At 64.8% G+C, this 24,116-nt stretch overlaps 3 protein-coding genes and 2 non-coding genes across 5 annotated transcripts in view; 1 reads left to right on the top strand and 4 right to left on the bottom strand.

The window, feature by feature from the left end:
* The first annotated feature begins 759 nt into the window (after window positions 1–759).
* On the top strand, window positions 760–10,112 carry IDH3B (isocitrate dehydrogenase (NAD(+)) 3 non-catalytic subunit beta). The gene is made up of 14 exons (XM_075709890.1): window positions 760–792; window positions 970–972; window positions 1,460–1,540; window positions 3,261–3,359; window positions 4,198–4,318; window positions 5,045–5,105; window positions 5,633–5,765; window positions 6,056–6,189; window positions 6,616–6,718; window positions 7,425–7,571; window positions 7,691–7,785; window positions 7,896–7,956; window positions 8,368–8,451; window positions 10,035–10,112. The coding sequence occupies exons 1-14, from the start codon at window positions 760–762 to the stop codon at window positions 10,110–10,112; spliced, it is 1,233 nt and encodes a 410-aa protein (XP_075566005.1).
* A 546-nt stretch (window positions 10,113–10,658) lies between these two features.
* NOP56 (NOP56 ribonucleoprotein) lies at window positions 10,659–14,916 on the bottom strand. The gene is made up of 12 exons (XM_075709891.1): window positions 14,908–14,916; window positions 14,171–14,260; window positions 13,833–13,947; window positions 13,594–13,755; window positions 13,261–13,459; window positions 12,848–13,035; window positions 12,571–12,722; window positions 12,286–12,386; window positions 11,814–11,962; window positions 11,501–11,622; window positions 11,183–11,317; window positions 10,659–10,967 (listed from the first exon to the last, which is right to left on the bottom strand). Exons 1-12 carry the CDS (start codon window positions 14,914–14,916, stop codon window positions 10,743–10,745), a joined length of 1,647 nt encoding a protein of 548 aa, XP_075566006.1. The 3' UTR covers window positions 10,659–10,742.
* On the bottom strand, window positions 11,397–11,465 carry LOC142593509 (small nucleolar RNA SNORD57). Its single transcript, XR_012831037.1, has one exon. It is a non-coding gene; the product is annotated as a small nucleolar RNA SNORD57 (small nucleolar RNA).
* Window positions 11,694–11,764, bottom strand: LOC142593500 (small nucleolar RNA SNORD56). Its single transcript, XR_012831029.1, has one exon. It is a non-coding gene; the product is annotated as a small nucleolar RNA SNORD56 (small nucleolar RNA).
* Window positions 14,917–15,280: 364 nt separating the features above from the next.
* Window positions 15,281–24,116, bottom strand: part of DCTN1 (dynactin subunit 1) — a 93,301-nt gene continuing 84,465 nt past the window's right edge. Inside the window, exons 17-29 of the mRNA XM_075709075.1 lie at window positions 24,053–24,115; window positions 23,804–23,953; window positions 23,343–23,504; window positions 22,777–22,908; window positions 22,416–22,544; window positions 21,870–22,012; window positions 21,099–21,265; window positions 19,408–19,422; window positions 18,641–18,774; window positions 17,051–17,240; window positions 16,136–16,212; window positions 15,629–15,718; window positions 15,281–15,418 (exon numbers count right to left, since the gene is read on the bottom strand). Coding sequence (XP_075565190.1) covers window positions 15,281–15,418; window positions 15,629–15,718; window positions 16,136–16,212; window positions 17,051–17,240; window positions 18,641–18,774; window positions 19,408–19,422; window positions 21,099–21,265; window positions 21,870–22,012; window positions 22,416–22,544; window positions 22,777–22,908; window positions 23,343–23,504; window positions 23,804–23,953; window positions 24,053–24,115 — 1,590 coding nt within the window. The remainder of the gene's footprint in view (window positions 15,419–15,628; window positions 15,719–16,135; window positions 16,213–17,050; window positions 17,241–18,640; window positions 18,775–19,407; window positions 19,423–21,098; window positions 21,266–21,869; window positions 22,013–22,415; window positions 22,545–22,776; window positions 22,909–23,342; window positions 23,505–23,803; window positions 23,954–24,052; window position 24,116) is intronic.

Below are 24,116 nucleotides of genomic sequence, written 5' to 3' on the forward strand. Positions count from 1 at the left end.
GGTGCTCTGGGGGGGTTCCTGGATGTCCCCAGGGTGCCCTGGGAGGGTCCCTGGATGTCCCCAGGGTGCTCTGGGGGGTCCATTGATGTCCCCAGGGTGCCCTGGAGGGTCCCTGGATGTCCCCAAGGTGCTCTGGGGGGGTTCCTGGATGTCCCCAGGGTGCCCTGGGAGGGTCCCTGGATGTCCCCAGGGTGCTCTGGGGGGTCCATTGATGTCCCCAGGGTGCCCTGGGAGGGTCCCTGGATGTCCCCAGGGTGCTCTGGGGGGTCCATTGATGTCCCCAGGGTGCCCTGGAGGGTCCCTGAATGTCCCCAAGGTGCTCTGGGGGGTCCATTGATGTCCCCAGGGTGCCCTGGAGGGTCCCTGGATGTCCCCAGGGTGCTCTGGGGGGTCCATTGATGTCCCCAGGGTGCTCTGGAGGGTCCCTGAATGTCCCCAAGGTGCTCTGGGGGGGTTCCTGGATGTCCCCAGGGTGCCCTGGGAGGGTCCCTGGATGTCCCCAGGGTGCTCTGGGGGGTCCATTGATGTCCCCAGGGTGCCCTGGAGGGTCCCTGGATGTCCCCAAGGTGCTCTGGAGGGTCCCTGGCTGTCCCCAGGGTGCTCTGGGGGGGTCCCTGGGCCCCTCTGGGGGGTCCTGGGGGGAGCCTCGGGGGGGGTGGTGTCCCCCCCCCATGGTCCGCCCGCCCGCCAGGGGGCGCCGCAGGGCCCGCCCCGCCGCTCCCGCCGTGCCGCAGCCGCGGTGCATTGTGGGGCGGCGAGATGGCGGCGCTGAGCGCGGGGCGGACGGCCGGGGTGAGGGGCCGGGGCCGGGGCCGGGGCCGGGCTGGGGAGGGGGGGGACGAGGGCCGAGGGGTCGGGCTGGGTGGGGGTAAGGGCTGGGCTCCAGGGGCGAGGGGTCGGGCTGGGATGGGGGGGCAGGCGGGGTGGGGGTCTGCCTTGTGGGGCGAGGGGGCGGTCAGGCTGGGACAGGCCGTAAGGTCTGGGCTGGGGGTGTTGGGGCTGGGGGTGTTCGGGCGGGGGCTGCTCGGGCTCGGGGGTGTTGGGGCCGGGGGTGTTCAGGCTGCGGGGGTGTTGAGGCAGGAGGGTGTTGAGGCGGGGGGTGTTGGGGCCGGGGGTGTTCAGGTGGGGGTGTTGGGGCCGGGGGTGTTCAGGCAGGGGCTGTTGAGGCGGGGGGTGTTCAGGCAGGGGGGTGTTCAGGCCTGGGGTGTTCAGGTGGGGGTCTTGGGGCTGGGGGCTGTTCAGGCTGGAGAGGTGTTCAGGCAGGGGGTGTTTGGGCTGGGGGTGTTCGGGCAGGGGGTGTTCAGGCGGTGGGGCGAGGGGGGTCAGTTGGTTAGTTTGGGCCAGGAGGAATGTGGGGGAGTAGGGGGGTGTCAGCCCAGACCAAGGGCTCAGTCTGGGTTTGGGGGTGGGGGGCGCGTCCAGGATGGGGTGCTTCACCTTCCCGCTGCCTCCGCCCCAGGGTCTCCTGCGTGCCCAGAGCCTCGGGGTGTGGAGGGGCCTGCGTGCCCCCGCTGCCCTCCAGCAGATCCCACGGGCCAAGGTGAGAGCGGGGGTCCCGGTGCCCCCAGGCCCACCCTGAGCGCGGGCAGCCCCCGGCACTCGCTGCAGGGCGTGGAGCTGCCGTGGGGAGCAGGGGAACGGGGGAGAGCAAGGGGCGGGCAGTGGTGGTCCCTGGGCGGTGGAAACGCTCCCGGGCAGGCTCCGCTTGGTGCAAGCAGTTTTTCTGGCTCTCAGAGCAGTGTGTTCTCCAGCCTCACTCCCTCCTTCCATGGAGATTCCTCTCCGCTCTGGCTCCCAGCTCAGCCTCACCTGTGCGCAGACGGTCGCTGGCAGGATTGCGATGGCGAGTGTTTTTCTGCTGGTACAGCTAAAACCGCTAGCTAGCGTGCACTATTGATTGCAGTAGCGAAAATCCTTTTGATCCAGTCCTTGCCGTTTAATCCTAAATTTACTGTAGCTACCCATAGTAGTTAACAGAAAATAATACAGGAAATAACGTGCGATGATTATTAGAAATTGAGTAAGGTAAGAGCGAGTGGTAGCTTAGCACATACAAGTGTTACTCAGACTCTGTGGTCAGGAAATGCGAGTTGCGGTGGAGAGATGAGTTGTTTTCTGTGGAACTAAGGGTGAAAGAAGCAACCCAAGTGCCAGGTAGCGAATTAACGTTGTGTTTGTCATGTTCAGACCGACAAGGGTGGCGTGTTCCCCTTTATAAGCGAAGGTGTCTTGTTATTATTCAAGACGCTAAAGGGGAGGGCTCAGCACTGAGGCTGTTCTTTTGACCTTGAGCCGGGGCCCGTGCCACAGTTCCCTCTGCAGATGCTTTGCTGCTGCTTGAAATTTAGGTAGGTGAGGTTTTGTGCCCTGGAACTTGATTCCAAGATGTTAAAAATCAAAAGTAAAGGCTATCTCATCTTTCTTTTCCCACTTGCTCTTTCATTTTGCCTTTCCGTGATCAGCGTTTGCCTACGCTTCGTGACGTGCATTTCTCACGTCATATGGCGTTGCTGCTTGTGTACTCTTTTTGTTTTCCGATTAAATTGTTGGGTGCAGTTCTTGTCTCTGACTGCGACTGTCTAGTCCCTGAGGCTGGTTCTGTGAAATCTCGTGCCTGGAGGTCAGCTCTGTGCAGGGAATTATTGCTAAAGCAGATGGGGATTAGTAAAAGGACTGCGTGCAAATAGGAGGCAGCTACAGCGGGGAAGCAGGCAGCGTTGATTTGGAGGTGGATCGCCTGTGGCAGGTCTCGAGAATTGTCTTTGAGACTGATTTTGTCTTCAGGACCAAAAAAAAGGCATGCTTAGCAAAAAGCTGCGAGATAATGTGAATGCAACAGGAAGATGAGACTGTTGCACAGGAAGGTTTAAGAGGTCCTGAGGACATGAGGTAGAAGTGAGGGAGAATTTAATAATGTGAGATTGTGCTCTTAGCTCCCCATAAGGATTTCTGCTGTACAGAGGGAGGGATCATACCTGGAAATGCTGTTTCAGGAAGGGGTCTTCAGTTGCCAGTGGATCCCAGGATATCGGGTGTCTCTGCTGCGTGGTGTGTTCGTAACAACGCAGGAGCTCTTTAAGTTAAAGCTCGCTGTTAGTACTGCGGTAAATTTTCGTTACTAAAAACTACGCTATGGGTGCGGATATGCTTCGCGTTGTAAGTAACCTTCCTCTAGTTCGCTGCTCGCAGGTTAGGGGTCCTGTTTGGATTAGGCTCTGGGGTGCAGCAGAAGGTCTGACCGTTCTTTGCTTTCTGCGCAGTCAGAAAATGCGAAGTCTGAGGGCACGTTCCAGGTCACCATGCTGCCCGGAGATGGGGTGGGCCCAGAGCTCATGCACGCCGTCAAGGAGGTGTTCAAGGTACTGGCCCCTGCCCCTCGGGGGGACGGGATGGATGGAGAAGAGAGGAGCAGCAGCAGCTGCAGAGTTGGTTAAAGATGCTGCTGATCCAGAGACCCTCCAGGACCAACCTGTCTCTCTCCCCTGGTGCAGAAGAGAGCTGGTTGTGAAAACCCTGGGTTCTCACCGTTTCTGTAAACAAGTCCAGTTTGAGCAGCAGTCTTGCAAACTGTCTCATTCTTCAGTGTGAAAACATTCCCAGCCTGGGACCGTGCCCTGGAGCCGGCAGAGTCTGGGTCCATCGCCCGCTCCTTCTCCCTCTGCTGAGGCAGCAGCAAGCACTGACGCTGCCCGGGCTGGTGACGGGGAGGACACGGGCTGTCCTCACTGCTCCTGTCGGGAACGTGGCCGCAGGGCTGTCATTGTCCAGCTGTCCAGAAGCCTTTATGTCCTTCTGACCTCCTTCCTTACCTGCGATGAGCCCCGCTCTCGGGCAGCAATGTCAGAACTTGGGGAGGAAGCCAGTAGTTAATAGTTCTGTCTTCTAACACACAAGTTCTGTCACATCAAAGGCAGCAAACGTGGGGCTGTCCCGGTTACGCAGCTGAAACTATAATTACGTAAGGAAGGGCAGTCCTGGTGTTAAAGGTGACAGAAAATACCGTTGTTCAGTTGGAACTGAGGTGACCCAGAGGTGCAGGTTCCCTCTTCTCACTGAGCAGACAGTCTGGCTGGTTTCAGGCGTCGTGTCCCAGCTCTCCGAGCCCCCCGGCAGCAGCCCTCGGTAACGTGTAGCGTAGCTTCCCTGCCGAGCCCCTGATCTGACGGGGCGGCGGCTCTGTCTGCATCTCTCGCGCAGGCCGCCAGCGTGCCTGTGGTCTTTGATGAGCATCACCTGAGTGAGGTGCAGAACATGGCGTCGGAAGAAAAACTGGATCAGGTGGTTGACTCCATGAAGGAAAGTAAAGTCGCCCTTATAGGTAAGGACTTGTGCTAGCAAGGAGGGGCTCTCTGCTCTGCCTGCAGGAAATGTTGCCTTATCTCAAACGCCATTAGGTGCCTTCAGAGGGCAGGAATTTCTGTGGTTAGGGCCTGGAGAAGGAAGCGTGCTGTCTTTGAGCTAAGGAGCAAATTACTGAAGTACTTTCTTCAGTAAGTATTATTACTATGAAGTACTAACTTCATAGAATCATCGAATCGTTGAGGTTGGAAAAGACCTTTAAGATCATCCAGTCCAACCATTCACCTAACACTACCAAGTCCATCACTAAACCAATTAAGGGTAAAGTAATAATTAATTTAATGTGTCCTGGCTTGGTGGCTGGATTATTTTTAATGAAGTAAAACTAGGAATCATTAAGGTTGGACAGGATCTCTAAGATCATCAGCCCAACCATCAATCCAACACCCCCATGCCCACTAAACCACGTCCCCAAGTGCCACGGCTACACGTTTTTTGAACTTGCCAAAGGGGAGGTTATATCCGGCCTGTGCTTTTGAAACGAGATCTCCTAGTACAGCCCAGAGAAGCAAAGGGCCTTGTCAGGGTCCCGTAGAGCGAGAGATCAGTCTCCACGCTTGGCTGAGGTTCTCGTGAAGCACCCGCTGTCCCAGCCCTTGCTGCCCTGTCACCTGGGTTCAGGCGATGTCCTTAGCAGCTGTCAGCATGCTCTGTGTTCTTACTCCTGCTCAATGTTGTCCCGCAGGCAAGATCCACACCCCCATGGAGTACAAGGGAGAGCTGGCTTCTTACGACATGAGGCTCAGGTGAGCCCGGTCCCCTGCTTGGCTGCCAGGGCTGGGCACCGACACGTCTGTCACTGGGAAAACCGTATTGTGCTTGGTCATGGTGTTCTGCCACCAGACCAGGGGCTGAAGGAAGCGAGTGCAGGGCAGATGGGAAATTAATGTGTTACCGGGAAGCAAAAGATCCTGAGGGACTGACTGTGGCCAGGAGCTGCCTCTGCTGAGTGCGATCCCGCTGCCTGCTTCCTTGGGGGTCCTGGGGAGGAGCGGGTGGGTGGCTGGAAAGCAGACAGTGGTGGCCTGCCTCGACAGAGGGTCGCTGAAGCCATGCTGCGATGAGGCGTGGCTGGCTCATGATCCATGAGGGGAAGGGTGAATGGATAGGTTGTAGACAGACAGACAGACAGATAGCAATGGGAAGGCCTCGTAGGAGGTGGGGAGCTGTTTGCACCATCCCCAGCAGTCACCCCCAGTACTTGTAGGGCACAGTCGCTGCCCCAGAAATAGCTTACAATGAAATGCTGTCTCTGCTGCCGCTTCTCTTGCAGGCGCAAATTAGACTTGTTTGCGAATGTTGTCCACGTGAAGAGCTTACCAGGCTATAAAACACGCCACAACAACCTGGACCTCGTGATCATTCGTGAGCAGACGGAGGGGGAGTACAGCTCACTGGAACATGAGGTACGGGAGCCGCCCTCCAGCGCGTGGGTGCTGAGTGACAGCGACGGAATTAGGAGAGTATTTAGGGATGTGAATACACGCAGACCCAGCAAGGACAGGGGTGGGCTGCAGGAGGGATAGCGCCAGAAAAAAGGGACGTGGGTATTAGGGAACCTCTTGATGGGGGTGATCCAGCGTCGGGCATCTCCGTCTCGAAGTGCCGGGACTGTCGGCGTGGCGTGGGTTGGTGAGGCAGGGTGCCGGGCTGCGTGGCGCATGCGACGGCTGCTCACGCTCCCTTTCCTGTCCAGAGCGCAAAGGGAGTCATCGAGTGCCTGAAGATCATCACCCGGGCCAAGTCGCAGCGCATTGCCAAGTTCGCCTTTGACTACGCCACCAAAAAAGGGCGCTCTAAGGTCACGGCTGTGCACAAAGCCAACATCATGTGAGTGCCGCAGGAGCAGGTTCGGAGCGCTGTCCGGTTGTCGGACACGCGACTGCTGTCACGTCTGGGACCTTGTTGCTGTCACGATCAGAGCAGTGCCAGCCTGGTTCCAGAGAGGCTGGGCTTTCCCTGGGAATAGCGGTTTTTCCTCTCCATATGGTCTCGTCTCCAGCATGAGGCCCAACGGCTGCATCCTGGAGGCTGTCAGCAGAGAAGGGGAAAAGCTCTGGCGTTGAAAGCAGATCCCTTGTTCCCCCTGGGCCCCGATTTCATCGCCTGTGGCTGTGCAGTGGTGCGGGGTGCTGTAGGGTTGCCTGCTTTCCCCTGCCCTGCTGTGCTAGGACGCCAGTTGCTATTGGATTACTTGCTGCTGTAATGATTTCACTGCTGTCCTGCACACCCTTTGATGTGTTTCTTGTCTCACAGGAAATTAGGCGATGGGCTCTTCCTGCAGTGCTGTGAAGAAGTGGCAGAACTGTACCCCAAGATCAAATTTGACACCATGATCATTGACAACTGCTGCATGCAGGTGAGGATCCCGTTTCCCTGCCCCAGAGCTGCTCTGCGCCGCCTGCTGCTGCTGGGCCTGCTGAGCCGAGCCGTAAAGATCTGAAACCTGAAGAGCTGCTGCCTTGACAGCTTGGCAGGTCCAGGTGGCTGCCCTGGGCCGAGGTTTGCTCCTTGCACAAGACGGGAGCCTTCTCCCTGCTTTGCAGGGAGGGCAGGAGCTGCAGGGGTTGAAGGTGGCAGGGGCATTTAGAATCACAGAATTATTTAGGTTGGAAAAGACCTTTAAGACCATCCAGTCCAACCGTTAACCTAACGCTGCCAAGTCCACCACTAAACCATGTCCCTACGCGCCGCATCTGCACGTCTTTTAAATACCCCCAGGGATGCTGGCTCAACCCCTTCCCTGGGCAGCCTGTTCCAAGGCCTGACAACCCTTTCGGTGAAGAAATTATTCTTAATATCCAATCTAAACCTCCCCTGGTGCAACTGTGTCTCATCCGGGCTTGCAGAACTCTGCCAGCTGATGTAGGTCTGTGGCTCCCGAGCTGTTTCAGCAGGGCTCCTCGTGCTCCAGGCTGTCACTTGAGCACAGTTGGGGGATGTTTTCGGACACAGTGGGTTCTGCTGCTCCATCGGATTCAAGTACCCTGCCCGAGGGCTGTCAAGCTGCCTGCAGCCCATGTTGGGTGTGCAGGGCCTCACGTCCTCCCGTTCCCTCCGTGCAGCTGGTGCAGAACCCCTACCAGTTCGACGTCCTGGTCATGCCGAACCTCTATGGGAACATCATCGATAATCTGGCGGCTGGCTTGGTGGGTGGCGCCGGCGTGGTTCCCGGAGAGAGCTACAGCGCCGAGTACGCCGTGTTTGAGATGGTGAGGGGTCTCAGCTCCCCGGAGGCTGCTGTGCCGTGCCAGCACCCCGAGTTAGGCGGGGGGCTGCTGGGGACGGGGGTGTGGGAGATGCTCCATCACCGCAGCTTCTCCTCCCGCAGGGCGCCCGCCACCCCTTCGCCCAGGCCGTGGGCAGGAACATCGCCAATCCCACTGCCATGCTGCTCTCAGCCACCAACATGCTGCGGCATCTCAAGTAGGTGCCTTTGACGTGGGGGCGCGGTGGGGTGGGCAGCGCTGCCTCGGCCCTGCCGGGGCGCGTGGGCTGACGCAGGGACTGACCCGCGGCTCCTTTCCTCTCACCAGCTTGGAATTTCACTCCAATTTGATCGCGGATGCGGTGAAGAAGGTGATCAAAGTCGGAAAAGTGAGTGTTGGGCGGCCAGCTTTGCCGCGTGTCTGTAGCTGCGTGAGTGTTCGTGGTAGCGAGCTGCTCTGCATTCTCCTGGCCGGACGAGTGCGAGTCTCGGAGCTCCTCGCCCACGTCCAGCTCAGAAACCTGCGTGCGTGCGGCTGTGGCTGTAGGCAGCCGCAGTTGGCCCTCTCTGCGCTTCTCTCGGGGATTGTTCCTGCTGCCCGTAGCGCTGCTTGCTGGCTAGGGAAGGTTTGGCAGGGCTGGGGGACGTCAGCCGGCCTCCGTCTCGTGTGCCGCCCCGCTGGGGTCTCTGGCAGAGTGCGTAGAGGGAAGCTGCTCTCCTCGCCCTTCTCGCAATCATTTCACTCAGTTCACGATCACGTTTCTCCCTTGTTTCTCCCCTTCCCTGTGTTGGATTTTTAGGTTCGGACACGGGACTTGGGCGGTTACTCCACCACTTCTGACTTCGTGAAGTCTGTGATTGACAACCTGCACCCCCACTATGGTGTCTAGGAACCCCGCTCGCCCCGGGGAGTCGGGGCCGTCACTGCACCCTGCAGCAGCTTCCCATAGCTTACAGCCCAGCAGCACGTCCTTCCCCCTCCCCGCCCGGCGCAGCTCGCCCTGGCCGAGGGTCCCTGGTGCCCCGGGGGAGGAGGAGGAAGAGGAGGAGGAAGGTGGCTCTCCTCCTGCCCAGCCCAGAGCCCAGTAACCACCCCTGGTCAGCGCCAGCGGGGATTGCTGGCGGGACCGAGGGCAGGACTCCATTCGGAGCGAGGGTCCCCGGGGTCCCTGCAGTTTGCGTAGGCAGCATCTCCGCGCGCTGAGGGCAGCGCGGATCTCGGGGCCCGCTGGGGCGACTCGGGGGGTGGACGGGCAGCGCCCCGAGCGCAGCAGGCAGCTCCCAGGGACAGCAGGACCACGGTTGCGGTGGGAGCCTTCTCCTGCCCGCAGAGGCTTTAGCAATAAATGGGACCACAGGGCCCAGGCCCCGCATCCAGGAACGCACGAGGGCTGCTCGCGGGTCCCCTTTCTGGCCCAATCCTGTGTGCAGGGAGAGGCAGCTGCAAGGTTTTTGTCACCTCCTGCCCGCTGGGAACCGGTGCAGGATGGCAGGGGCTGCTCTCTTTGTCCTGCTACAAGTTTGTGGCTGCTTTCTGAGAGCCGGGGAACAGCCGGGTGAGTGCCGGGCTCTGAGCTGAGCCACCGGGCTGGGGCAGCACCCCTGTGGGCAGCAAATGCTTGCCCTGCAGCAGGCAGCGCCCGGGACTGGCCAGCCTGCTGCGCTCTGGCATGGCAGCACCGGGAGCTCTTTACCCAGCGGTGTGAGCCTTGCAGCCCACCTGGCTCACTGGGGACCAGCAGCAGTGTGGGGCTGCAGGAGGCTTTGGTGGGACCACAGGAGCCATGCCCTGGGTGACTGTGTGCGTGAGAACGAGAGCGACTGGGACGTGTATTTAATGCTGTGCTTTGTATTCGTGTTTGCAAATAAAGGGTCCAACGCTTCGCCCCAGCTCAGGGTTGGCCCAAGGCCCAGGGGAGCCGGCGCGGCTCGGAGGATGCCAGCCAAGGGCGCTTGGCCCAGGCCTGCAGCGCGCACCGGGCCCTGCCTGCGCCGGTGGGAGCAGGGTGAGGGGCCGGGGCACAGCGCTGGTCCTGCACCCCTGCTACCGCCCCTCACCGTCCCCTCAGGCCCGTGGGGGTGGGTGAGCCCAGGGAACAGCTCTGCCCAAAGAGGGGCTGCCACGAAATCCTCGGCTGCTTCAATTCCTGCCCCCAGCAACGCCTGCTGGGCGCGGGCGCTGGCAGAGGGGCCCTGCTGCTACTGCCCACTGCGGCGGGGGCTGGCCGAGACCCCCGCGGAGCCGAGGGAGCCAGGATGGCCGTGCCGGAGCCAGCAGCGAGAGGCCCGGCGCTTGTGCACACCCTGACACCCGCACAAGCGCACGCGGGTTGCGCCACAGCTCGGGGTGCCCGATGCCCCTCTCGCCTTCAGCTCCTGCAGCAACACCCCCCAGCATGGGGCCGGGGGTCCCTGCCACGCCGCAGGGACCCCCTCCCGCCTCGCTAATGCTCCCCTCTCCTTGCAGGTGCGCACGGCGGACATGGGGGGCTACGCCACATCCCTGGATTTCACCCAAGCCGTGATAGCTGCCCTGGATGTCTAGGGCCCCTCGCCTCCGCCTCCCTGCGCCCACCCGGTAATTTATTGCTTCCCTCTAATAAAAGCGGCCTCTGCAGCATGACGGGCGTCTGCCAGGAGTGCTCCGAACACGCGTGGCACCATCTCGTCCCTCCGCGCCAGGGAAGGAGGGCCGTGGCCTCGTGAAGGCGCAGCCCCCGTGCCAGGAGCGGGGACAGTGCAGTCCCCTCCCACCCGGGCAAGGGGAGGCAAAGCCACGGCGCAGCCCCCCGCACGCTTGCAGCTGTGCCAGCTGCAGCAAAAGACAGAAGAGGATCAACAACAACCTCGGCCCTTTATTGAGGCTGGGTCACACTGGTTTCCTGCCCCCCTGTGCCACGCAGGCTGTGGCCACGGCCCAGCGACAGAGGCCACGGGCAGCGACAGAGCCCCGGGGGCTGCGGGAGCCTCAGCTGGGCCGAAGGGACCCAGACCACCAGGTGCCGAAACGCGTTTAATGCAGCCACCGCGCCACGTTACAGCGCTGGGCATGCAGCTGCTGTGAAATGCCGGCAGCCAGAGGGGCCATGCATGCAGCTGCGCCGAGCTGACCGCTCGCCAGTCCGTGAGTCCGTACTGCTGGAGCACAGCTTGGCTCCAGCTCCACCCTGCTCCCCTAGTCCTCCTCTGAGTCCCTGGCCTTCTCCTTCTTCTTCTTCTTTTTCTTCTTCTTCTCCTCCTGGTCAACCTCTACCATTAGTTTCCTTTTCTTCTTGGGCAAGGCGTCTTCCTCCAGCCCATTCTCCTCTGGCTCCGAGGCAGCCTCCACCTCCGGCTCCGATTCAGCCTCCAGCTCCTGCTGCTTCTTCTTTTTCTTCTTCCTGGGCTCCACCTCATTCTCCTGAGGGGAAACCCAGGCTCAGCCGGAGCCGTGCCCAACCCGGGGTCCTGCCTCCTGCCCTGCCGCGGGGCTGGAGCCCAGGCACTGTCCCACAAAACCCCGCGGGGCAAGGAATAACGCGGAGCGTTGCTCCGCCAGCCCAGCACGCAGCAGGACGGGGCCGAGCCCGTCGCCGCTGGCAGGAGAGCACCCGCCCCGCAGCCCCCTGCTCTCACCTCTGTCTCCAGCACCGAGTTCTCCACCTCCTCTGCAGCCGCAGCCAGGGCCTCCAGCCGCCGTTTCTCCCTCTTTTTCTTCTTTTTCTCCTTCTTCTCCTGCTTCCTCTTGACCTCAGCCACCACCTCGCTCGCCTGCCGGAGGACAGAGGAAGCTTATCGATGCGGAAAAACTTCCCAGCCCAGGACCCGTCCCCGCACAGCGGTGCCCGTCGGATCAGCCTCATTAAATCAGTCTTTTCCCTCCACGGCGGGTCAGGACGGCAGTTTGACATCACGTCCGACGGCGGGGCCCTGCCTGTCGCCACGCAGCCTCACCTCCACCACCGCCTCCTTCATCACATCCAGGTTCTTGCGGGGCGGCTCCCCCGTCTCGTAGAAAGCCAAGCGCTCCTCCACCTGCTCCCGCAGCTTGTCCCCAAAAACGCTGGTGGGGACCTCTGTAGGGACAAGAGAGGGGGCTCAGCACCCCCGCCCTGCCTGGCGCCCGCCTCCCCGCCCGCCCCGCGCTCTGCTCAGCCCACAGGCGTCACCATTCACGCAGTGAGATGCTGTTGACGAAAAATATTCCCATCATCGCAGAGGCCGCCCGGGACCCCGACCCCCCTGCGCGCCCCGGCCCCGCGGGCACCTGAGAAGCAGTCGATGCGGGAGGCGATGGTGCATTTGTTGGCCAGGTAGCGGGAGATGCGCCCCTTGTTCTTGGCGGCCGCTCGCCCGATGAAGGTGGAGTGGAAAATGAGCCCGTATTTGGGGGTGTTCCCTCGCGTCTTCAGAGCCCTGCAACCGGCCGGTGGAGCTGTCGGGGGCTGCGCGGGAGCACCCGGGGCCGCGGGCAGCCCCGGACCGGAGCCACCGTCGCCCGCCGCTCCGCCACCAGCAGCTCCCAGCCCGGTGCGATGCACGGGACAGACGCCTTCCCCGCCCGCGGCCCCGCTAACCTCCGGCTAACCTCACACCCCGCCGGGCGAGAAACAAAGCCACGGTGGTCGCTCAGAGGCTGGGGCTTGGCCGATCACACGCAGCCGAGGCCGCAGGGGCCCGGCGCGTCGCAGCCAGCGGCCCAGGGGCCTGCCATCACCGCAACCACCCCGCAGCGGTACCTGAAGAGGGCTTTCTCGGCCCCCAGGATCTGCACCGTCGAGGCCGGGTACTTGGCCAGGTTCGTCAGGCTGCCGGCGTGGGAGATGAGGCGGGCGCCCACCTGGGATGGACAGAGACGGGAGTTAGGGCTGCCGCCGGAGCCCAGCACCGGGCCGCGCGCAGCCCCCAGGCCGGGGATCAGCAGCGAGAGGTGTCAGCAGGACAGCTCAGTGGATTGACAGATTTGTTCAAACATCACCTCCACGGCCTGGGGCAGCCCGGGGTACGCGCGCGCTCGCACTCACCACCTCCCCGATGAGGGCCGAGAGGCTGGGAGCCACCTGGCTCATCTTCGAGCGGAGATATTCCTGCAGGCCCTTGCGGTACTCGGAGAGCGAGATGACGCGGCTGGAGAAGCTCTCAATGTTGATGAGGTCGAGGGGAGAGATGTCCATCCCTGGAGAGACGGGCGCCGGGGGCTGAGCGGCACCTCCCAGGGCGGACAGGACCCCTCCTGCCGCGGCTCGTCCCCCCGGGAAGCGCAGCGCTCCGCTGGAGCCGCCACCGCCTGTCCCCACTCACCCATGGAGGAGCGGGAGGCCTCCAGGATGGCCTGCGCCTTGGCGCTGTCCATGACAATCTCCTCCAGCCCCTCCAGGCTCTCCTCGCTCAGCTCCTTACGGTTCCCGATGAACTTGGCCAGCCGGCAGTAGGTGTAATTTTCGGGGACGATCTTGATCAGCTCGGGGAAGTGGTAGCCGTACCACTCCCTGCGGGGACAGCGTCAGCGCCGCAGCCCGAGCCCCGCCGCGCCCTGAGCCCCCCGCGTGTCCCCCCAGGCACGGCCCAGCCACGGCACCGCTGCCCTGGCCGGGCTGTGCTGGCGGCGCTGCTCTCCCTCCCCGTTCTGTACAGGCAGCCGGAGCGGCAGCTGCCTGCGGTAAGCATGGGGAGACGGACCCGCGCCGCCCTCCCGCCCCGAGGACCCCGCTCACCGCACGCGCATGGAGAAGGTGTTGATGTCCTTGTCCAGCTGGTCCAGGAGGCTGATGGACTGGATGATCATGTTGTCCACGCGGTTCACGTTGAACTTCACCTTGGCCCGGGAGTAGCTGTGGCCGAGGCCCAGCTGGGCCTTGGAGGCCGACTGGGCGGTCAGGCCCTTCACCAGCACGTGGAAGTGCAGCCGGATCCCTGCGCGGGGACCGAGCCGTCACCGCCCGCGGCCCCGGATGCAGCGGCTCCCCTGGGGCTCCTGGAGCCCCCCCAGCCCAATCCCGGCAGGAGCGGGGACCCCAGCCGGGCACCCCCTCCGTCCCCGGACTCACCCCGCAGGATCTCGGCCACGACACCCCCGGTCTGGCACTGGTAGCCCAGCTCCTCCAGGATGGCGGCTCCGATCTTGGCGTCGGCGACTCCCAGCAGCGCTTTCTTCTTCTTGGCCGGCATGGAGGTCTCCAGCAGCAGCCGCAGGTCCTCGTGGAGGATCCCTGCGGGGAAGGGGGGGTCAGCGGGGCCGCGCGGCTCCCCACGGTGGGACCCCGGTGCTCCCGTCCGCCGCGCTCACCCTCGGAGACGGCGTTGATGTTCTCCAGGGCGCTCTGCGCCGACTTGAAGGGGGCGAAGGCCACGAGCTTCACCACGTTGTGGAACTTGCCGATGGTGAGGACGCTCTGCTCCACCTGCGGCGGCCCGGGGAGGCCCCGGTGAAGCCTCGGTGAGGCCCCGGTGAAGCCTCGGTGAGGCCCCGGCCACAGCCGGCCGCCGGGAACGGGGAAAAGGGGCCGCCCCCAGCCGGCGGGGAGCTCGGCAGCAGCCGGCAACGAGCACCCCCGGCAGCGGAGCGGCCCCGCCGGGCCCGGCTCGCCCCGCCACCCCCCCCCGTTACCCGGCCGCGGCCCGTACCTGCGGCAGCAGCAGGCTGATCTCCTCCACCTCCCGCACGGCGAAGAGCGCGTAGCCGGCGGCATGCTCGAACAGCACGTGCAGCAGCACCTGCACCCGCACCGGTCACCGGGGGCTCGGGGCGGCCGCAGGCCCCGCTCCCGGCCCGCCCCGCGCTCCCCCCGCCCCGGCGCGGCACAGGAGCCCCGGCCCCGGCCTCCGCGGCGCCCCCCGCCCGCGCCCGCCCATCCCCGGCCCCCGCCGGCCCCGGCCCGGCCCGATGCGGGCGGATGCGGCCGGCCCGGCCCGGCAGACACCCACCATCCTGCTGCTGCCGCCGCCGCCGCCCGGAACTGGCGCCTCCCCACCGGAAGCCCGCCCAACCCGCCCGCGGCCAATCAGCGGCCTACCCCTCCGCACCTCCCACCAATCAGCGCAGACTTCCCTCCCCGGAGCCTCCCCCAGCCAATCAGGCGGCGGTTCCGCCTCCTTTTGCCCCCTCTACCAATCAGGCCTAGGAAATGCCGCAGCCTCCCGCCCCTTCCTTCCCTCCGGCCAATGGGGGCCGCTCCCGCCTCTCCCGCGCTCCGCCGCGCCGCGCCGGTCAATGCGCTGCGGCGCCCCGCCCCCCCTGCGGCCGCACGTGGCGGGACCCGCACCCCCCCCCCCGAGCCCGTCCCGGGTCCCCTTCCCCGCCCCCCGAGCCCCCCCGGACTCCCCGGTCCCCCTCCCTGCCCCCCCCGGGTCCCGGTTCCCGCCCCCCCCATCGTCCCCGGTCCCCCCCGGTGCCGGCGCAGGCAGGCGCGGGGCCGCGGGCAGGTCCAGGGCAGCTTTATTCGAGAGCGCGAGTGCCGAGACCGGCGGGGGGACCCCAGCCCCGTTCCCGTCCCGCAGCGGCCGCGGGGGGGGGGGGGGGCTCCGGCCCCCCCGGTGCAGCCCAGGCCGCGGGGTCCCGGGGGCGGGCGCTCGGGGCTGTAGTGTGTGCGGCAGCAGCGGGGTGAGGCGGGGGGGAGCCCCCGGCAGGGCCCGGCTCGCCCCCGGGGGAAGCGGCTCCGGGCCCGGGGGAAGCGGCCGGGCCCCCGCGGGAGGGGGGCGGCGGGGGCTACCGGGGGGGGTGCGGCGAAGCCCGGCTTAGGAGGCGAAGTGGCCCCGCAGCTTGCAGAGCAGCTCGGGGGTGAGGAGCAGCCGGTGCGCCTGGCTGTGCCCCGGCGGGCAGGGGAAGGTCACCCGGCCGTAGCACGCCATGCCCTCCTCCTTCTCCTGCTGGGCCTGCGGGAGCAGAGCGGCCGTCACGGGGGCGGCCGGGCCCCCTCCCCGGCTCCTGCGGCCAGCGCCGACCCCACGGCGACGGCCGCCGCCGGCCCTGCGGCCGCAAGCGCCGCACCGGAGCGAACGGGATGGAGCACGGAGGGTCCCGATCCGCCCTGTCCCTTGGCCGTCGCCCCACGGCCCCGGACACCCCGAGCCCGAGAGTCTCACCTTCAGGAAAGAGGAGGAGGGGAAAATGCCAAAGTTGGTGGGGACGCTGGCCCCCAGCTGCTGCTGAACCGTCTCTCTCATCGTGTCATCCTGGGCGGGGGGAAGAGCACGACAAGGTCACCTCCAGAACCGCGCCGCTGCCCCGCAGAACCCCTCGCGGCCCCGGGGACGAGTGACGGGGCTCGGGCCCGGCTTTGCTTCGGAAGGGGAAGGGGGCAGCACCTGGCCCCCTGCTGCCGCAGCCGGAGGTGCCGCAGGGCGCACCGAGGGGATGGCGGCACCAGGAGGCCGGTGGCACCAAGGGGATGGCGGCACCGAGGGGATGGCGGCACCAGCTACGGTGCCCGCATTGAGACGCGCCCGCTCATTTCCCCTGCCAGCCTGGGGGGACAGGGGGGCCGTGCCTGGGGTGCTGCCGGGACACCCACCCTCCCACGCCAGCATCGCGCCCCAGTAGCAGCCAAAAGGCGCCGGCAGCCCGGGCGGCGCAGAAGGAGCTTGCCTTACCCTCAGGGTGTCGATGCTGTTTTTGAGGGACCACAGGCGGGCCGTCTGCTCCAGCAGCCGCGCTGACGAGCTCCGCGCTGCGGAAGACGGGAGGTGAGAAAGGCAGGTGCCCGCGGGGCTGTCCCAGCACGGACAAGGCTGCGCGGGTGGAACGGCAGCACCGGCGCTCGCCCAGCGCTCTTGACCCCAAACGCCTCCAACGCGGAGCACCGGGGCCCGCCTCGCCCAGCCCCGACGGACGGCGAGCCCTGCAGCCGGGTGCAGACCGGCACCGCGGCACGAGCAGCAACAGCCAGCGCCGCGCCGGCTCGTCCAGATGCCGACACGGGGGAGAGGGAGGTTTGCAGGAGGGAGGAGGAGGAAGGCGGCGTCCCCGGGGCTCCAGACCCAGCCAGCCACGAGCTGCAGGGCACGATCCAGCACGTGCAGAGCACCGGCTCGGCCAGCTCTTTGTTACCGGAGGAGATTTTGGGGGGCAAGAGGGTCCCGGCTCAGCCAGCAGCGCCGTGGGGAAGAGGCTGAGCCACGCTGACTCCAGGGAGCAACCTCAGCCCCTGCGTGCCGAACCGGTGCCACGCTGTCCCCAGACAGACGAACGCCCGCAGCCAGGGGGACGGGGACGGCCGCCTCTCAGGGGCACGAGGCCGTTCCCTGCTGCAGCGCGAGCAAACCGGGATTAGTGCCACCAGCGCAGATCCCTCGCGGGCAGGTCTAAACGGGCAGGCTGGAGCTCGGCTCCAAACCCTGCTCCGGATGCTGGCTGGATGGGAAGGATGTGCCGGTCCCTCCCCGGGGCAGAGGGAAGATGCGGAGGTTGCTCACAGACCGTGGGCCAAGCTCCCTCCGACTCGCAGCTGCCCGTGACCCCCCTGCTCCCCAGATGCTCCAGCCAAGGAACGTTTGTGTAGGACCTACCCGACTTGGTCTGCTTCATGTCCACCACCTTGGCGTTGGCGCTCATCTGATAGAGGGTTTCCAGGAGCTGGCTGGTCTTGCGATACAGCGTTTGCATGGCCAGACCTTCTCCCTGCCTGTTCTTGGGGACGGAGACCTTGGGTACCTGCAGAGGCGTCAGGCTGGCCAGCTCCATCTTCATCTGGGCTCCCTGGGACCGACGGGGAGGTCGTTAGGGGCAGGGCGTTTATTTGGGAGGCACTGAGCAGAGTTGCAGTGTAAAGGCAGCAAAAAGGAGAGCCGCCCCCCCCCCCCCCCCCCCAAAAAAAAAGGGCATAAAACGATAGCCAAAACCACCGTGGGTGGATCCTCCCAGGGTGGGAGCACGGATGCCTGTGGACAGCAGCGATGTCCCAAACGCCCCAGGACACCGGAGGGAAGCCCTGGGCCAACCAGCTGAGCACGCGTACGGCTCGGGGAGGGGGAAACGGGTCGGCACCTCAGTCCGTACAGAACCGTAACTCAACGGTGGCCGCGTATGTGACACGTTAGATTTAGGAGCTATCGTTAACAGCTTCACAGTTGTGCATAATGATCTGCATAATTATACGTCTGTGAATTACTACTAGTGGAATGTTATTCAGTTAATTACGTTATTTGCCGCTTTGCCAATTTCCTCGTAGCGCGTTCATTAATCAATAAATTAACGAGTCTGCATCAGCCGGCATCTGGAGTCCCTGGTCTGAAGGGGGGGACCAAGGCTGGGGCAGTGACGCCACCAGCACCCCCGGCTCTGCCGCCGCTGACCCTGCGCTCGCACCAAGGGCTCGGCCCCTTCCCCCGGAGCCAAAGCCCCTTCCCCAAAGGGGCCCAAGCTCGTCGCTAGCAGAGAGCTCGCTGCGAGCCCCGCCGCAGAGCTGCACTCTCACCACCGCCGGCTGCCCTTCCTCCAGCTCATCCCGTGCAGGGCACATCCCACGCCCGCTGCATCCCGCACGGACCGCATCCCACGCGGGCCTCCCTCCCTGGCCCATCCTGGCCTCTTGGGACAGGACTTTGTCGGAGACCATCAGCTGGAGGCAGGCACCGACCCAACACAAGCCCCCAGGCCAGAGCGATCGCGCCCGAGCGGTGCCGCGGCGCTGCAGGATGGCCCTTGCCTCGGGCTGCGCACTCCCAGGGCAGAGCCCAAGCCCCCCCGCCGCAGGAACGGGAACGGTGCAGCCGTGCCCCGGCCGGGCTCTTCACAGAGCCCCTCTCCGTAAAGCAGAGCCCAACACGCCTCTCGCCATTCCCCTGTTGCTTTTCCCGAGGAAACCCACAGCGCGGAGGGCAGAGCTGCTCTGCGGCGTTGGAGGGAGCACATCACCGCCTGCGGTGCTGCCGGTGGCCGGAGCCTCGGGCTGCTCTGCCTGGCCCCGGGGCCATCGCCCTGCCCTGTGCCGCGGCACCACGCTCCCCCCAGCTGCCCCGCGCCTTGCCCTCCCTCTTCTGCTCGACTTCCCGACTCACGGCAACGTCTGAGCACCGGGGTCCAGCGCACCGGGACCTGCTCAGCGCTGCGGGCACCCAGGGAGCCGCCGCAGGGCGAGACCCCTCCCCGCACCTCACCTTGAGCCGGTTGTTCTCATTCTTGAGGTGTTTGATGGAAAGCTGCAGCGCATCGATTTGCTGGAGAAGAAGAGGCGAGTCCTTCACCTGCACGGGTCCCGAGCCGCCTCCCGTCACCTGGCCGGCACCGACACCTGCGGACGGGCGTGAACAGCAGCAGCATCAGCAACCGCCACGCACGAGCGCGGGGCAGGACTGCTACAGCGGCACCGGGCACGCGGACGGGCTCGGCAAAGGGACACGTGTCTGCAGCGCCGGGGGAAGCAGCCTCTGCCTGTGCGCACCCGGGCACCGACGGAGCCGTCGCGAACATGCGGCACCTCCCGTCCTGCTCCCGCGGAGAAGGGCAAGGCCCCGGCTGGCCAGGGCAGCGCCTCACCCCCCCACGCCTCCGCAGCAGCCCGGCACCAGGCGCTCCCGTGCCCGCTTCCCGAAGACGCCGGGCCGCGCTGAGCTCTGGGCGCTCCAGGGACCCGTCTCCCCGCCGCGGGACTCGCGCCGCTCTGCGCCCGGTTTCATGCTCATCGCTCCCTTCCTGGACTCCCGGTGCCATCCAGGAGCACGAGCTTCCCTGCACCACAGGCTGCTCGGCATCCGAGCCCAGCGCTGGCCCTCGAGCGGGACCTGCGTCCTTCCCCCTGCTCCCAAACCAAGCCTCGTCCCAGGGCCACGCTTGGGTGCCTCGGGACGCTGGTCCCCCCCCGGCATGCACTTCTGGGGGCCGGAGGAGGCGGGGAGCACTGGCATGCTGGGGTGCAGTACTGTACCTCTCTGCTGTTCCTCTGCAGTACAAGGAGAGGAGCCAGAGGAAAGACAAGAAGAAGCAGAATTAAAGCCGAGGATCAAGCTGGAGAGGAGCCGTGGCCAGAGGAGCTCTGGTCACCCACAGCTGCGTCCTGTGCCGACCCTTGTCCCCCGACTCCGGGAGCAGCGCCAGTCGCAGCAGCCCCGCCGGGGCAGCGGGATTCCATGCGCCGCTGCCGCAGGAGCCGGCGAGCCCCGACCACGTGCGCGGCTGCAAGCAACCCGAGCAGGACACGCGCACCCACGGCACGGCTCCTCCAGAGCCGGCCCGCGACAGCCGCCTCTCGCTGCGGGTCTGCGGGCACGGTGATCCGTGCTGACCTGCTCCACGGGGCTGCGTCCGAGCGTCCCCGTGCAGGGCCGGAGGAGCAGCTCCCGCAGACGGCCCCGCTGCGCGCTACACCCCTGAGGGCTGGGGTCCCCTCAGCCTGCGCTCCCCGCTCTGAAACGCGGCACTCATGAGCAGGCCGGTGCTGGCACAGCGCTCGCAGCGCTGCTTGGGACCGAGAACACGCTGTCAGCATCCCCGAGAGCCAGAGCTCGTGGCCGTAGCGACTCGGGGAGAGGCTGCAGCAACTACAAGGGCAGGAATTGCCGCACCCAGGAGCCAGGCTGCGTCCAGGTGTTACCCAACCCAGATCAGGCCAAAAGGATGAGGAACCCGGACCCACCGGCTCACTGCCACGCTGGGGCCAGAGGGCCAGGCTGCTCCACAGCCGCCCTGGTCGCAGTCCTAAAGGACGCCCGAGCACTCAGTTCAGGACACCACACGCTGTCCTACAGCATGTCCGTCACCCCGCACCCCTGCTTTGCCACCGTGCCTGCCCTCAGGCATTTCTTGTAGGACGCATCCTCCAAACAGAGCAACAAGGAAGGTGCTAACACCCCTGCTAGCCAGCATGAGGACCTGCAGTCTCAGCAAGCACCCAGCCCTCACCATCACCCACCCCTTGCTGCTGGGCTTCAGGAGAGCCCAGGAGGCACGGAGGAATCGGATCTCTCACTCTCCGAGCCAGCCAGGTCAGAGCAGCAGAGCCCGAACAGCCCTGGCCGCACCCTGGAGAGGCACGGCAGCGGAGGCAGGCACTGCCTGCAGCAGCAAGGACGCGCCAGCGGCAGGCACGGACTGCTGCGTCTCCAACGGGAGCATCCCGGTGGGAGGACGGGCCCACGGGCTGGGCAGTACCGGCACTCCTAAGGGCCACAACCAAGGGCCCCCAGCCCCTGCCAGCTGCAGGGACGCCCCAGGCGGGCTCCTCAGAGGTGCCACCGCTGCCCTGCCCGCCCAAACACGGAGCTGCTGGGCACCGCCGGGGAGCTGCAGGCTCTCCGCAGTCCCCAGTTGTCATTACAGCCCACACGCCTCCTGTCCTCTCCCCTGCCAGCCGTGCCAGCAGCTCTGGCTCACTGCGGGAGGGCCGGGCAAGCGGAGCAGCGGACCGTTGGAGCAGCATTCCCAAGCGCTGCTCGCTCCTGCCGGCAGTCCAAGCTCCCGCACGGCCTCCCGGGACATCACACCGGCACTGCGGGGCGTTCCCCTGCGCAGCTCCCGGACTCTGTGTCAGGAGGACGTCCCAGGCTCCCTTTCCAGCCTGCAAATACCCCGCAGTGGCTGCGGAAGCGTTGGAGTGCCCTGGGGACGCTGGGTACGCACCTCCGGCAATGCCAGACACGATGGAGGCAACTCCGGAGGCAGGGGCGCCGCGCAGGCCCTCGATGGTTCGCTTTGACTGGTTGTTCAAGCGCTGCTTCAGCTCCACCTTCTCCGATTCCAGCTGGTCGATGTCCGCCTGAAGAGCATCCATGGTCTCCTCAAACTCCCTGGGAAGAGCAGAGTCACGGTGTAGCCGGAGACACCCCTCCGACGGGAAGAGGCGAGCAGTCCAGGACCCGAGGGCTCCTGGCTTTGCCATGCTCCTGCTGCTGCTGCGCTTCGAGCACAAACCCACTGATCCGGGAGCTGGAGCCCCACCAGGCCCCACTGCGGACTGCAGCGCAGCACACGAAGGAATTATTTATCCACATCGAACCCAAGATCTCCTCAGCTGTTTTGCCCAGCTTTTACACTGCAAGACAGCCCCCACTCCGCCCTGCAGGCTGCAGCTCCCCGCTTGCCCACGGCTCGCCCTGCCGACAGGCCACGTGTGGCAAGAGACGCTCGGGGCGCAGCAATGGTAGTAAGAACGTGCCAGGACAACGGCCCTTTCCCCAAGAGCGTTTGAACAGGACCCTTCCCAGCACCCCTCTACCAGCCTGTGCTCTGCTCTGCACCGCTAAAATGTGCCAGTTCCCCTGTGGATCCTCCACGGACGTCCCCCTCCGCTAACGTCCCCCTCCGCTAACCCACAAACCCAAAGCCCGAGGGACCGCCGGCTGTCCAGTCCCCATCAGAGACCCTCCAACAGCTGCCCCCGCCCACACTTACTTCTCTTTCTTTTTGAGCAGCGTCTGGGTCTCATCCAGCTTTGTCTGTATCTTTTCCACACGGTCATCTGCGTCCTTAGACGCGCTGTCCAGCTTCTTCTCCAGGAGGCTGAGCCGCACGTTTGCTTCGCTGAGCTCCTCGCCCTGGAGAGGCAGGAAAGAAATCAGAGCGCTCCAGGGCCCTGGGGATGGTGGGCACTAAGAAAAGCTCCTGACAGCGCCCGGTGGGAGCCCGCCCAGAAATCCCAACTCCTACGCACGCTGCACCTATGCTCGGTGCCCAGGCACACGCACCCGTCCCAGCACTTGCCGTCCCAGAACGTCGTGGGGGAGAGGCCGGGACGGTCTGTGGCAGGGAGGCACCAGGCGGGCAGCACCTCCCCGACAACTGGAATAATATTTCCAGAAGATCTGGCTGGGCCTGGAGACAGCTCCACAGGCAACAAGTCACCTGGAGCACGAACGCGACCACCGCAGCAGCACTTCAGCTCTTCAGCGAGCCTGCGGACCAGCCAGGAAGGCAGAGATCGACTGAAGAACAGCTTACCTTGATCTTGAGAGATTTTTTCAGCTCTTTGATGACCGTCTCCCTGTCCTCCAGCTTAAGCCCCAGCCCCTCTGCATCGGTGATCTCTGCGCGAAGAGCCGCTGCCCGCAGGTCAGCAGGTGGGGTGGGCTGCAACGGAGAACAAGATATAAAATTGGTATTTGGTGAAGAATTCCAGTAGTCGCAGATGGGGCCACAAGGCAAGAGGGAGACCGTTCCCGGCCCCCCCTGAATCCTGGAGGCAACTGCCGCACCTCCCCGGCTCTCTGCCCCGCATCGCGCCCAGAAGACAGCCTGCTGCCAGGGGAGCAACTCGGATGCTCCGGCTCTTCCCGAGGCCGCGGCCACGGCCGAAGCCCACCTTGGTCTGTGGCCTATCTGCGTCGTATTCTCCCTCCTGCATAGCCGTGGCCATCTTGTTCATGGTCGCGATGAGGATGCTGCAAGACTGACGCAGACACTCGTAGGGGTTGATGCCCTGGGTGCCGTAGATCTGCAAAGGACGGGAAGAAAGTGGCAGGCGGCCCGGGGCTGGGCTCACAGCCGCCGTCGCAGCCCCCTCCCGACTCCCCGCAACGTGCCACGGGCCTCGAGGGGCCGCGCGGCCCTTGGTGCGGCTGCGGAGCGAGGCCAGCTGCGGGGAAGGCCAGCGCGGAGCAGGGGACCACAAAGCTCTCCGCGTTTCGGCATTCCCTGGCCATTCCCTGCTCGCTGCAGGGGGGCTGGACTGGAAGACCTTTAAAGGTCCCTTCCGGCCCAAACTATTCTATGATTCCACGATATTCCCAGGAGTTCATTCCCAGCCTCCACAAGGCTCTCCCATCCGGAGCTGCTCACGGACAGGTCTGCAGCGTTGGAGTGAGACGGGTCCCGGCTTCACCCCGCCGCAGCAGGGAAGGAGGGGCAGTCGAGAAGGGGGTTTCCTACCTGCTCGCTCGCTTTGAAGGCCAGATCCTCCAGCTTCACCGCCAGCAGCCCCTCGTTCTCTGCCAGAGGAGCAATCATCTGCGCCCCTGCAGCGGCCACCTCCTGCAGCACGGCCACCACCCACGTCAGGTGCTTGCGGCAGTCCAGCAGCGTGTCCGACACCTGCAAGTCGGGCAGGAAGAGGATGGTTGGGAAAGGCGGAGGCAAATGGGCTGCTTTCCAGCTCGCTTCCCAGGCACTGGGGAGGCTCCTGGCTGCGCAACGCTTGCCTCACCCTAGTCTGACAGCTGGTGAGATTTTAATTTATTTCTGAAGCATCACTAGGAAGATGGGAAGCGCCAGGAAAGATAGAAAGAAACTGAAGGCTGGAGAAAAGTAGGTTGTGCAGTCCACGTCTCCATCCCAACTAGGAACACGAAGCCCAGAGGCACTCCATCCCACCTCAGCTCGCACCAGCTCACCTGCTGCCCGAAGCCCAGTGCCGCAGGGATACCCGGAGCGTCCGTCCCGGGCATGCGGCGCCTGATCTTCTTGCAGAACTGGCGAATGTCACTGCAGGAGGTCTCCAGGTCCTTGAGGAGGATGGCAAGGTCGGACGCCTCCTGCCCAGCCTAGGGCGCAGAGAAAGGACCTCAGAAAAACTGACAGAGGGATCGTCGGCGAGGGGAACGCAGCACAAGCCCGCAGAGCCACCCCGAGCACCGTCCTACCTGGAGGAAGGACCGCAGCCGGCACACCTCCACCCCCATGCAGTCCAAGGCACTCTGGGTGAAC

The sequence above is a fragment of the Pelecanus crispus genome, chromosome 4 (genome assembly GCF_030463565.1).
Source record: "Pelecanus crispus isolate bPelCri1 chromosome 4, bPelCri1.pri, whole genome shotgun sequence".
Taxonomy (NCBI): Eukaryota; Metazoa; Chordata; class Aves; order Pelecaniformes; family Pelecanidae; genus Pelecanus; species Pelecanus crispus.